The sequence below is a fragment of the Podarcis pityusensis genome, assembly GCF_964106645.2.
Source record: "Podarcis pityusensis genome assembly, chromosome: 4".
Lineage (NCBI taxonomy): Eukaryota > Metazoa > Chordata > Lepidosauria > Squamata > Lacertidae > Podarcis > Podarcis pityusensis.
The window spans coordinates 4,478,563-4,492,288 of record NC_138027.1 but is presented as its reverse complement, the minus strand read 5'-3'; the positions used below and the strand labels follow the sequence as shown (position 1 = coordinate 4,492,288).

Below are 13,726 nucleotides of genomic sequence, written 5' to 3'. Positions count from 1 at the left end.
CGAATTTGTAAATGTTCAAATGAATGATTTTTTTCCAATAGATTTTAGAGATGTGAAGATTGCAGTTCTGCAGGCAGCTGTTAGGGAGGAGCAGTTCACAAGAGAGAACTGCTCATTGCTCCGGGGTGTTTGATCTCCTCTTGTCAGCTGTGGTTTGACAGCCACAGGAAGCAAAGGCTGCTGTAGCTGAGGTGGCCTGGCAAGAATGAGTGATACTGGAGCTCTGTGTGTGTCTGTGTACATATGTCTGCACATGCATGCACAGACATGGAATAGGGTGTCTCACCCTGGGGTTCCTCTGGAGACTGGAACCTTAGCATGTGGCTTCTGTCTAGTTGCTTAAGAGCTTGTTCTTTGGTGCTGTCACATTTAGACTGGAGTTTGGGTGCTGTGAAACAATATAGAAATTTTCATTCCACTTCCGGTAGGGATAAGATAAAAAGGCCTAGTTGCATGCAGAAATGGCAGATCTTCTTCATGACAGTCTTACTAATATTCACACATTTCATAAAGCTCTGTAGCAGATCAGGCTTGGTGACTTACGGTAATTGTAGAAATGTATACTTTAACCTTTTGGGTAAGTAGTTTATACCATAAAGTACACACAAAGGAGCCTTTGGTGGTCCTGTGCCTTGTTTTCCAACTGAGCTTCTTAGTTTCCTCCCCACTTTTCAATGTGTGATGGATGTTCTTTACGGCCAAATCAGCCTTTAGAGTTTTCTCTTTTCATCTTGCTGGGTTTTTTTGTGTGGAGTGGGGTGGGGTGAGGGAATGCCTAGTGGAGGAATGGCTTATCTTTTGGAGATTTTGGACTGTGGCCTGAGTTAATGTTGACCAAAATTGAATGCAGAGCAGGAAGTTCAGTGTAAAGATATTTTATTAGGAAACTGAGAAAGACCAGTTATGATCATATTTTTATTTACAGCATTTTACCAAAACCAGTTTGCATGCCAGAGCTCATTAAGTCATGCTCTCCGGGGGGTCCAGGAGCACAATACCAGCAGAGTATTTAGTTAGCACCGTCCTAAGTGAGTATATTTGTAAACAGTAGCCAAGGTTATCCATAGCATTTATGCCACATGGGCAGGTTCTGCCTTGGCAAGGCATATGTTGGCATCTCCCAGTCCAGATGGCATCTCTAAGAATCTGAGCCATGCAAAACTGTCCCACTGAGTATGATTTGTATTTAACAAATGCAGCTCAGGTCTTCCCATGCTTCATATCCCAATATCTGATCACTGGCATCAGTACTTGTTAACATGGATAGATGGCTGATGTCAGTTCCATGAAACACAAGCAGATACTGTACCTACACTAGATCAAAAGGAAACTTCTAAAAAGTAGGCAGTCCTTATTTGACCTTGAATTTGGGTCAAAATATGACTTGTTGACAAATGTGCATGTGCATATGATGGGCCTAAACGTTTGGAGAAGGTTTAAATAAATATATGTATTTAATCCTCCTACTGGCAGTAACTTTTCTGCATTGGGTTTGGGTTTCCCCTGCCTTAGCCAGCCTGAGGCATTTTCCTAGCCTCTTCAGTTGTTTCCAGAAAATGCAGACAGTGGGCATATGGAGTGTTTCAACAAAAATGCTGTTCTGCAGAACAGGGGCAGTCACACTAAAAGCGCTGCTCCGAGTTACTGTGGAGCAGGTTTCTAAGGGATCATTTCTTTCTTCCTCAGAGTTACCGAGACCCTCATTCTCCATGACAGCGTGGCAGCTGTCAAGTCCCCAAAGGCCTTGTCCACCAACCTCTCTCAGCTTCTGCAGGTCAACCATTTTGGCCTTGGGAGAATGAACTTGGTTCCCTGAGGGCCAGGAACACATTGCACTAAGCACACCCCCACGACTTCTGTCCAGAAGGCAGACAGTTGCATTTATAGTATTCTGTACAATACACTGCATGCTGTGCCCCAGCTGGCTTTCTCTCTGCATATCTGTTTTTACAGGTTATTGAGTTAGTTTACTTTGGGAGCTTAGGATTTGTTGTGGGGAGAGTAGTCTTCCCTGTCCTCCTTGCTCTGCTGTTGAATTCACTCGGCTGCTTTGTCACTGGGGCTGAGATACCACATCTGGTGAGACTTCCCTCTTGCTCATCCAGTGGGCTTCTTTTCTGGGTGGTTCCAAATTTATAGTCCTGACTAGCTTCCCTCTAGGTTTTGATGACTTAAGCGGTATATAAATCCTGTTTTATAAATAAATGGCACCAGGTGATTGACATGTGGATGGCTTCCTCCACCTGTCAGTGTTGGCCGGTGGGCTCTTGAATCTAGGATCTGTAAAGTATGGTGTGTGTCCCTCCTTTTGTGTTTTAAAGAGCCCTTGTGATTGTAACACCAACCCTACATTTTATAGGCAGTTGTTGAACAGCAATAGAAACTAATGGGGAGCCATAGAGGTTCCCAGTGTTTCCTCAGGGGCCTTGATCACCCTTTCCAGCAGTAAACTTGTGTTCTTGTCATTTGGAAACGAAACAGCACTATCCAAAAACAATAGGGGCTTCCTCTACATATTCAGGGGACACCCTTGGTACACAGGGTTATATTTTTTAAAAAAAAAATCACCTGTTTGTGTAATCCAGTAAGCTGCATAAACTTACTACTCCAAGTTGAGTCTTGGGAAGTGGGGGCATGCAGATAAAATGTGAGAGTCCTTTGAGAGTTATGATCGGCATGTAGGCAGTTACAGAAAAAACAACTGATATGGGGCTTCATACATGACATTTTAATGTGCTGCTTTGTGAACCTGATGGCTTGTAACAGGTTACTGTGTAGAATTACTAAAGCCATTTTTGAACACATGCCCAATATTACAAATGCCTGTTTTGCATGTTTCTATTTCAGCCGCGTCGTTTTGTGTACATTAGCACAGGATTCCAAGCCAGCTGCCCACATATTTCCTGTCAACTAACTCCTTTTTATGCTGGAAGAGTCACACATTGAAGGAAAAGGCCTTCTAGAATTCTAGAACGAGGAAATGTTGCAGCTGAGAACTTGTGTGAAATCCAAGCTTTCCTCAGTTGTGCCACAAGTAAACCAGGGCATTTTGTTGCTGATTTGAAGTGAGCATTCTGCTTTTTCTTGATTTGTACTGCTGACTTGTATTTTCCTTTGCTTTAAATTGGAGAGCATAGCTAAAAAGAGCTGTTATTTCCTATAGTTGTGGTCTCTCTGAAGTCCTGGAAAGAGCTGTGAGGGGCATTACTTGTGCTTTCTTGAGGAAATAGTATGTTTAGCATTGACCGTAGTCCTGGCTTTTCAGTCTTCTGTTACCATCAGACATGCTGCTCTGAAGGTTGAGTAATGCCTTGGTTTTTATTCTTCCAGGCAGGTGCAGTGATTAACATTTTGCAGTGGTCTCCCTCAGAAGGCGATGGACTCTCCTTCCTTGAGGGTTTTAAGGCAGAGGCTGGATGGCCATCTGTCATGTATGCTTTATTTGAGATATCCTACATTGCAGGGGGTTGGACTGGATGATCCCTGGAATCCCTTCCAACTCTGCAGTTCTGTGAGTCTATAAATATATGACACTCAATTAGTCAAACTGTTAAACACTTGTGTTTCTATATAATATAGGTAGATAACTTGCTTCCACCTGGAAGCTGCATATATTTCTCCAGGAGGGTTTTTCCATCGTCATTTTATTTGTATGCCATCTTTCCATAATTAAAACCATGCTCAAGGCATCTTACAACATAACAAGATTTACATAATTACAAACGTAACAAAAATAGTCAGAATAAATAAAACACATCAAAAAGTACACAACTGAATTGAAACAATGTCCGCATAAATCATAAGAATAAAACTAAAGATATAACAATTAATATTAATTAATATCCTTAATTAATAACAAAAAACCAACAAAGCACCTTAAACAAACCACAGCCCAAGAGTCTCTTCAGCAGCCTCAGCTTTTGTAGCTGCAGAGCTTTGTCTTCCCAGGCCAAGTGAGAAAAGGCCAGCAAAGCAGGGAACAGGTCTTCCAGGACTTGCAAGACCCTCCAGAATGCTGTGATGCCATGTTGCCAAAAGCAACCCCCCAGGGTTTTGCGCTTTTTTTTTTTTTTTACTGACTGCTCCTATAGGTACTCTGTTGTGATACTGTGATGCCCAAAGGTTTTTGCAAGGGGCCCAAAGCCCCTCAAGAATTGCCACAGAAGATCTTGGCCTGTGGTCCCTGGAGGGTTTGACCATGGGTCACTGTGGTCTTTCACATAAGAAATGGTTAGCCACTGCTGATGCAAAATAACAGCAAGGAGTAAAAATATTTGGCACGTAAGACAAAACACTAGGAAGGAAACACTAGGCTCAAAACTTCCATGCCTATGGTTTTCAATGGTTGGTTCCAGGTTTTCCCCTTCCCTTTGATGTTGGTTCATAACAAGGTTCAAAGAAGGCCTGTCATTAGTAACAAGTGGCAAGTCAAAACAGATTGAATGACATCCCCTTCTGCCCCCCTTCCCAGGCCAAATAACAGGGGCAAATAGCAGCCCTAGCTTAGGGCAGGCTAAATCTTGTTTTGGTTGGGGTTGAAAGAGGGGCCTTGTGTTTGCTTTGCTTCTGGACAGTTGTTTTCCTATTTCTTCTTCAAAGTTGCTGTTTGCAAAAGCCCTACTTTTACTAAAGGTTCTCAATACTCCATGAGCTGGTTTAGTTTCCGTGCTAGTTTTGTATGCGGAGATCGTAACAACAGGAAGCCTCTGTGATGCACTATTTTGTCACAACTGTTCCTCTCCACTTGGAGCCAATCCAGGCATTCCCAGGTCATTTTTTAGACTTTTGAATAGCACGGTACTGTCATATGTATACTTGTAGGGGTTTGCATATTACTAGCATGTTTTGCCTATGCGTTGTCTAAAAGCTTTCAAAGATACAGTCATCCTCCTAGACGTCTAAGATGGTACAGTCCTCTGTGCCTGTTTTTGTTTTAAAGAAAACAGACTGGCCTTGGCCAGGGCAAAAGATAACTGACTCAGCTTTTACAAAATCATTGCAGGATGTGGGGGTAGAAAGACTGGTAGCGGAAGAAGTGGAGCTGTCATGATGGATTGGTTTTATATTGCTGATAGAAATCCTGTTTGAATCAAGCTCCCCATTGGTATGTCACATTAATACAGAAAAATGCATACTATTTGACCGGCCTAACCATGAAACATTGTTAATACAAATGTTGTTGGCCAGCCCTTTGTAGGGTAGCTTCCTATGAGCCTACATTTACAGTCCTGCTATCAAGGAATGTAACACTAAACCTTGGTGCGGGCCTTTTCTGCTGGTTAAGAGGTCTGAGGCAGGACGAGGAGCCTTGAAAGCAATAAGTGTGTTTCTCTCTCTTTACCTGTAAAAATATTGAACAAAGCCAGATACTTGAGTAACAGCTGTCCAGAACTTTAAAGAAGCAAGGGCTGATCATAAAGCTTCAAGCCCACTTTCCCTTTTATCAGAGGAGCTGAGGTTCCCACAAGGGACAGAACAGATGCACTTTTATGTTATTTGCTGTTGGAGTGTGATTTCTTGATGGGGAGTGAAAATTACTTAATTTCAAAGCTTTAAATTCTTTCCCCCTTTCTCTTGGCCTTTTTAGGTTGGAAGGTAACCTGGCAAAGCACCAAGATGTCGCTTCACAACACGAGAGCCTCAGCTCTCCTTGCTTGGGTAAGAGACCTCTTCTTTATTCTTTGTAACTGCTTAGGATGTGGCCACACCTTGTGCTCTGGTGCCTTCTTTTCCCTCTGCGCTAATTGTGCTCTGTTATCCTTGTCCAGAGTGCTTTGTGTAGCTGACAGTTCCCTTTGCGACACTGCGTTTTTGATCCAGCAGATCTTCCCTGTGAGAAACAAGTTACTGGGGTGTAAAACATCTTACTTTAGGAAAGGCAAAACTGGCAGTAAAAACAGGGCAGTTGTAGCGAGAGAACCAGCTGTGTTTCAATGACAAAAGGGGCAATGAGATGTCTGTAACTCAATTGTAGGGCATCTTTTTTTTCTTTTCTTTTTCTTTTTTTGGTACACAGAAGGTTCTGGGTTCAGTTCCCAGAGTCTGCAGGTAGGGTTGAGGGAGACCTCTGCCTGAAGCCCTGGAGAGTGTTTAGTGTGCCAATGTGATTCAAGACCTGATTGTAAGAATTGAAGCAGTGTAAATTTTAAGTTGTCAGTTAATATGGTTTATTAGCCACATACGCTCCATTATTTAGAAAATGTGCATAGAAGTATGCATGGGGAACTAGATTTAAGTCAGCTTCTCTCTCCCCCCCCCCCCGATGTATGTAATGGGTTTAAATCAATGGCACCCTGAGGAAGCATGTCATTGGGGGGGGGGGAGTTTCTTTCCTTAGATGCTCTGTAAAGCTTTCAGATATGCTTGGTTCAGATAAGTGTTGAGACCTTGGATTTAATCCAAAACTTCTGGAATTTGTTACTTTTTATCAGGAAAGGGGTGGAGATGAGGAGTTAGACCTCTTTTTGAATGCCTAGAAAGCTCCTGGTGCTTCCTGGATGTTATGTTAATTGTCAGTTGCTCCCACTCCCTCAGACTCCTTAAAGATATTGATGAGATTTACGCATGTTTGGAAAAGGCCATGGTTAATGTGAGAGCTGTTAAAATTAAGTCTACCGTAACCAGGAAAAATTTTCAGGTACCCCCCGGCAGTCATGAAGAATGAGGGTTCACTGGAGCAATGTTGATCAGTGGTTCCCATATAGAACTGTTTGTATTAGTTCCTACGTGGGGTTAAGGCACCAAGGCAGGGCGCGTAAGAAAATCCCTGCTGAAACGATATAAATGTCTATCTGGTCCATCACTGTGAGCATCCAGAGCCCTCTGAGACGCTCACAAGCAGGACATGAGAGTACCATCCTTCTCCCACTGGTAACTGAGGCCTGCTGTCTCCTCTGGAGGTAGCATCTGGCCACTGGGACTTGTAGACTAAAATCCATGTAGAGTTGTATCAAGCAGGAGGCAAGGAAAGGAAATAATTTGTACTTCTTCTGCACCCTATTCCAAAGCCTCATGATCAGTTGTGATGTACCCATTAAGTTTTTTGCTTTATGGCAGATGGGTAGGGCATGTTCCTGTTGATGTGCTGAAGGCTATTATCTATCACTCATCTTTATGTCTGATCTGAGATCCTTCCATCTCCAAGTGCAAGGTGTATGCAGTGCATTGCTAAGTGCTTGTATGTTTTCCTTAATGGGGTTTCCACCAAGCTTATGTGTGGGTAAACTCCAACTGGTACATCACCACAAGTTTCAGAATTGATACACTGACTGAGCTGTAAGATGCTGACCTTATTCCTTAACTTGCCAGCAAGTGGATTTCTAGCCTGTGATTTGATTCATCTTCTCTTCTTCAGGTGAACAGTCTGAAGCTGGATGATACCCTGAATTCATTGTCTCAGCTCCAAGACTGCAGCATCTTCATCAAGATAATCAACAAAATGTAAGAGGCACCGAGGACACCTTCCTTTTTCCTTGCTATACTGTGAAGTCAATGTGCATTGCAATGTTGTTGTTTTTTAAGTCTTGTAGGGACAGAGGCTGAATGCTACAGCCATTGAACAGCAGTAGCAAATAATGTACAAAAAGTGATCAGTATAACTGCCAGTCATAAAGATGATCAAGCTTTGAAGAGCCCTGCAGGCGCATCCCCTGGTGCTGGAAAACCTTTTAGTTAGTTCCCATCCCTGGGTCCTCTAGTGCTTTTACCTCTATACTGTAGGCCACTCTATGCAGTAACAAGTGCTTGGAAACCAGGCGCTTTAATAATGCACCCCCCTCCGAATGCTAATACAGAATTAAGTACTTGTGTGAATTCTCATTTCCCCATAGCCCTGACAATGAGCTTCCTCCCTTCCAGTGTTGTTCAAGTGCATAGGTGAAATCTGTAGCACTTTCAGAGTCTTAGGAATAACCATAGTGGAACTCGGAGGTTTTAAGGAATTGTAGCCTGTTTGCTGTTGATTACATTCTTTGTCTCTTAATTGGATTCTGAATTAAATGCAGAACATATTCTGATATAGTGTTGTTGTTTTTTATTTGATGAAAGTTATTTTTGTACTTTACATCCTAAGCTGGGATAGCCTCTCTTGATGCAGCTTGGCTATTGTTACCTGTCCTGCTGGACAGCTGGAGGTGCATTTAAGAAATGATTCCCAGTTGTGTAGGAGGAGGTAGTGAAGAGGACTACCTTCAGAGCCTGCATTTACTGAAAGCCTACTTAATCCCATTCCATCTGGTTTTGAACTCTGATAAACAAATCCATGAAACAAGCTGCCATGTTAGGCACTTTGCCTGCACTGTAAGAACTTTGGGGGTTTTGTAAAGGTTTGGGGAGGATGAGGAGACTCGGTTCAAAAACTGCAAATGATCTGCACCTCAGTTTATGAAGTACTGTGTAAAAGGGGTGTCAGGTTTTCTTCTAAGCCTCCTGCTGGATTCCAGGAATTAGTGGTGTCCCTCCATTGCAGTTCTGTAGATACTTAATTTTCATCTTCTCTTGGCAATTGTTCTAGGAGCATATTGGAGGTGTGCAGGCAGCCTCATAATTTCTCCTGAAATGCTTGAAAGCCCAGAGCACCCTGAAATGCAGCTCATACTGCCCAGATACCATCTTATTATCTGTCTGGTGTTTTCATAATGCTAAGATGCTTAAATTACTTTTCTACAAATGTACCCAAAGCAACATATAAAAATGAATGCTAACTACAGTGGTGCCCCGCAAGACGAATGCCTCGCAAGACGGAAAACCCGCTAGACGAAAGGGTTTTCCGTTTTGGAGGTGCTTCGCAAAACGAATTTCCTATGTGCTTGCTTCGCAAGACGAAAATGTCTTGCGAGTTCCTGCGGGGTTTTTTTCCTCCCCCCCCCTTTTTCCCAAGCCGCTAAACCGCTTATCAGCTGATCTTTAAGCCGCTTAACAGCTGATGCTAAGCCGCTTATCAGCTGATCTTTAAGCCGCTTAACAGCTGATGCTAAGCCGCTTATCAGCTGACCGTTAAGCCGCTTAACAGCTGATCTTTAAGCCGGCTAAGCCGCTAATACTGTAGCGCTAAGCCGCTAAACCTCTAATGGGCTTGCTTCGCAAGACGAAAAAACCCGCAAGACGAAGAGACTTGCGGAACGGATTCTTTTCGTCTTGCGAGGCACCACTGTACTAGAATGTTGCAGGCAACCAAACAATCACAAAACAAACAGCAGACAAAAGTCAGAACTCTAAAACAGGAGGGTACCATTAAAAGTATTGTTAAATTTTGTTTTAAAAGTGTTACTCTGATATCCAAGTGCTGATAAGAAGGTGCTGAACAATTTTGTTGGTGTTCCAAAAATGAGGTGCCATCATACTCTCCCCACCAGGCCATGTAAGGTCTTAAAAGTTAGTCACATGTGGGTGAAGGTGACCCTCAATGTACTCTGTCCCAAGGTGTTCGCCACCCTGGATTCCTTTGGGAGGAAGGGCGGGATATGAATTGAATCATAATAAATTTGCTATTCTTTACCTACCTGGTTCAAGCACCTTGCAGTGAAGCAAATCCCTTCCTTGAATTTTTAGAGCTAACATTTTAATTCTTGGCAGTTTGCTGTGTCAGACTCTGGAGCTGTTCGGGTTCTGCTGAGCAGCCTGAGCTCAGAGTAGATGAGTGTGGGTGCTTGGCTGAAAAAAAGCCACTGATCAAACGTCCTAAAATTGTGAAGCGTGGAACTAGGATAGCTCACAAGTTGGTAGAGCGTGAGCCTCTTGATCACAGGGTCGTGGGTTCGAGACCCACGTTGAGCAAAGGATTCCTGCATTGCAGAGGGTTGGACTAGATGACCCTTGCGGTCCTTTCCCAACTCTGCAACTCCATGGTTCTCAGATACTTGTTTCAGGCAGCATAGTACAGGGGTTGTTCCAGGCCTGACCCTTAGTGTCGCAAACTTGAGAAGCAGCACAATTGGCTCCCCCTCGTGGCTCTTTTGGGTGCATCACTGTGCAGTCTCTAGTGGGCGTTGCTCACAATGTAAACAAGGAAGTAAACAGACTCTAATCGTTAGTTATTAAGTCTGGGGAGTTCTGCCTTTGGATGCAAAGGATAAGTGGAGGACACCAGGGATAGCTGTTGTCTTTCTGAGGGTTCATTTTGTGTTCTGGTCTGTGTTAGTCTTGCAGTCTGATCATCAAGTCTTTTCCCCACCCACCGTTCCCAGTATGAACCCAATCAGATGCTCCCATTGTTTCTGGTCATACAGAGATACCAATGACATTGATAAGCAGCTGGCAATTGTGGTGTTTCCCACTGCTGCCTTTTCAAGAACAATCAGATCAGCTTTCCCCAACCTGGTGCCCTCTGGATGTTTTGGACTACAACTGCTATCAGGCCCAGCACCATATGGCCATGATCATTGGGACTCATGGGAGTTGTAGTGCAAATCAACAGGAGATCATGGGGAGGGCTTGATTGGACAGCTTTAGGGACTGATACATCATTTAATCTTCTATGTTCATAGGAAGTCTATTTCAGATTGCTTTATTGTATGAATGCCCTTTATGAAGCAAGCAAAAAAAATCCTTTGCTTTGTCTTTTAGCTAGATCTCCTGCTTCATTAATGGCGTAATAGCTTTAAAATGCTTACTCTTTTTCACTTAATGACACTTCTCCCTGCCCACAAATACACCAGCCTGCTTTGAATTGGAACTAGTTGTACCCAGACTACTTCCCTGTCCAGTTTCGCAAGGGAAACGGCTACCGTTTTACCATGTTACATAGCTTCAGGCTTCAAAGAGGTCCATTCTAGGTGCCACAGTAAACAGGCTGGACTGTAGATGTGAACTCTTCCTCATTTGTTTCCGATTCTCATCATCCCTCTGGTCAAATAGTTCATCAGGAATGACTCTGTCTCTCTGTTGAAGTGCTTGCTTTGTTCTCTTCCAGTCATGGCTCTGAAGAGGGACGGGACCCTTTGCAGCAGAGTTTGCCAGACCGGGTTGCCTATGTCGTCGGCTTTCTCAAGAGTAAGAGATCCTGCCACTTGGTGCATCTTGGCTCTTTCTGAATTTAGATAATCTGTTGTCTGCACATCAGCCTGAGCCTCCATCTGCCACACTCTCCAATGTGGAGGAAGCTGGCAAGCAAAGCTGTTGTTAATGCAGAAACTTCTTAACCGTCTCCCCTGTTCCTAGAAGATAGATAGGGTTGGCACTTTTCCATACTGCACTACTTTTTCCCACTCATACAGTTAAAAATTACAAGAGTATGTGAGCCTGTGTGCAGCTCCCACAATGATTTTGTGAAGACTGAACATTGGAAGAAAGTAGCCAGCAGGTCCCTCTTCCCATGTAAGGGCCAGGGGAGGGGAGGGGAATAAGCATGGCAAGACTTAAGCCTAGCAAGTTCCCTACAAGTTCCCCTTTGCTAGGCTTAAGTCCCCCTTCTGCCTGCTGGTCCCCCTTGTGCAGGAGAGAAGAGAGAAAACTCAGCCAGAGACATTTAGCTGCCCAGAGGTGATTCTTACTTGCCTTGGGTCCACTTGGTGAAAGGCTATTTCAAGCCTGATCTCAGGTTCAGTCCAAAGGTGCTCATGGCAAGCTGCCACAGCTAAAGGAGAGGAAGCCATTGGAACGCCTCTGCTGCTTCTGAGCAGTAAATGCCCCAGAGCAGCCAAAAGGATGACATGTACATAGATGTAAAGCAATCTAAGCTTTAGAGCCGAAATGGACAAAAATGTAGTGGCTACACTCCTCATTTTTGAAGCCGAAAACCTTCCTAGATCTTTTTGATAAACCACCCCTGCACTCTCAGTTTGGCAGCCTTCCACCTGAGGGTGGGGTGCGGGTGTGGGATTGTTTTGGGTTCCATAGCTAGCCTAGACCTTTTCCTTGGGGTTGGTGCTGTGATTGAATTCAAAGACGCCTTTTTAAAATTCACATTCCTCTTCCAGAACGCTGCAAGCACAAATCCACAGCACAGAACTTGGTATCTGAGGAGAAGCTTCTAGCAGCGGAGGAGTTGGAGCTAGCCAAGGTATGCACACACCTGCTGCTCTCTTTATATAGGGGCTCAGGCTGGCATTGTGGGAGATGGTTGTTAGCAGCGTCAAGAGGACATGCTGGAATGAGATTCTTAACGTGCCCCAGAGGGTGAGAGGGTGGTGCTCAAACAGGGCTCAATAAGCTATAATGCATTAGAAAATATATGTTTTAAAGTCATCGGCAGAAGGAAACACATTGCAGCTTATAAAAGGGGTGAGTGTAATGGTATGAAGGCGCAATCAACAGTACATTGTACATGAATAAATATTGGGAAAGGGAAAAATAAGGAACAATGTTATGCAGATGATGATTATATGGAAAGCAAGATAGAATATGAATATGTGACTTTGCTATTAAACTTTGAAAACCAATATGCAAGATTAAAGTTAACCATTGGTGGGTCATATGCTGCCTTCCCCCACAAACTCCACCAGCCCTCTAGATTTCCATCATGAGCTAGTCTCTTGACCAAAGTTTTATTCCACTCCACAGCTGTCCTAGATCACCTTCACTATGCATGCAGATGTGCCCTCACAGTGAAGCTCATTAACACAAGTCATTGTTTTAAACACATACAATGGTGGCCTGATAAGTGGGAGGAGCTATTTCCAAATTATGGAAAATCACGCACCAGTGGTGGAAAGATAGCAACCAATCCTGGATCAACATCCAGCTTATTTTAAAAAGGTTCTAAGGACATCTGTAGAAAGCTCTATACACGACATCAGAGTTCATATCTTTGCATCTTCTGACGGGCAAAATGCACAGTCTTGCGCTCCCTTTGTATGTGGCATGTGATGTTACATCACTCTGTCTCTGCTGTTCTTCAGGTGGTCATGCTGCTGTTTTACTATGCTTCCATGAGTGATAAGATTCCCAGAGAATGGACCACGGTTGAGTATGATCTCCAGGTAACTCAAACATTCTGCCTCCAGCTATAGATGCCTTATCAGCTAAGTGACCTTTTGGAGCCTGCTAGGGATGGAAGAACTGTCTGTGGTGATGGTTTTGGGGTGGCTCACATTCCACAAAGGATAGTCCAAGCTAAAGCTGCAGAGGGGAAAGCTTGCTTAAAGGGCAGGATACCTTCCTCTGGCTTTACATGTGACCAGAAGTTCCTTTGGCTGGGAGCCACAAGTAGGGAGGGCTGCACATTTCCTTCAGTGGGGGCAACTGGTTGGCCACTGTGGGAAGAGCCGTGTGCTGAACTAGAGGAGCCATTTGCCTCATCCAGCAACAAAGGCTGCTCTTAGGTTCACAGTTGCTCATGCTGCCCTGTCTCTTCCTCCTCCTCCTCCCTGTTCCCTCAGGCGGAGATGGCTAAGTCGCTGAACTTCATGTTGTACAATGAAGATTGCCTCGGTGAGAATCTGGAGACCTTCCTTCAAAAGAAAAGTAAGTGCCGGGTGAGCATGGGGGACTGAAATACCTTCAGGGGCACGAGGCTGCCCTGCTGACTTCAGTGGCTCAACCCTGATCGGGCCACACAGTTTGATCTCATGGCTGCCCCACTGCAGGTTTGTTGGAACAGCAGTGAGCAGCGGGAGGGGGGGGGCAGCGGTTCCTATACAGCGAGTCAAAAGAGGATAAAGACTGAGTCACTAGTTGGGGGTGGCGTTTTTTGGTGAGCTGTCTGTTGAGATGCAAGTGTTCTTGGTGAGGTTAAGGCATTGGTTCAAAAGCTTCTGTCTGGCTTTTCCACAGGTTCTTTCAAAGCAAG

At 44.1% G+C, this 13,726-nt stretch overlaps 2 protein-coding genes across 2 annotated transcripts in view; one reads left to right on the top strand and one right to left on the bottom strand.

Moving 5' to 3' along the window:
- The window catches only part of RNF121 (ring finger protein 121), a 188,153-nt gene that overhangs the window by 99,800 nt on the left and 74,627 nt on the right, over positions 1-13,726 (bottom strand). The window lies entirely within an intron of this gene.
- Positions 1-13,726, top strand: part of NUMA1 (nuclear mitotic apparatus protein 1) — a gene marked incomplete at its 5' end in the record, with an annotated part of 75,575 nt that overhangs the window by 31,388 nt on the left and 30,461 nt on the right. The window contains 6 exon segments of the mRNA XM_081001717.1: positions 5,588-5,658; positions 7,355-7,440; positions 10,910-10,989; positions 11,916-11,998; positions 12,837-12,917; positions 13,317-13,401. Of these exon segments, the coding sequence (XP_080857843.1) occupies positions 5,588-5,658; positions 7,355-7,440; positions 10,910-10,989; positions 11,916-11,998; positions 12,837-12,917; positions 13,317-13,401 (486 nt within the window).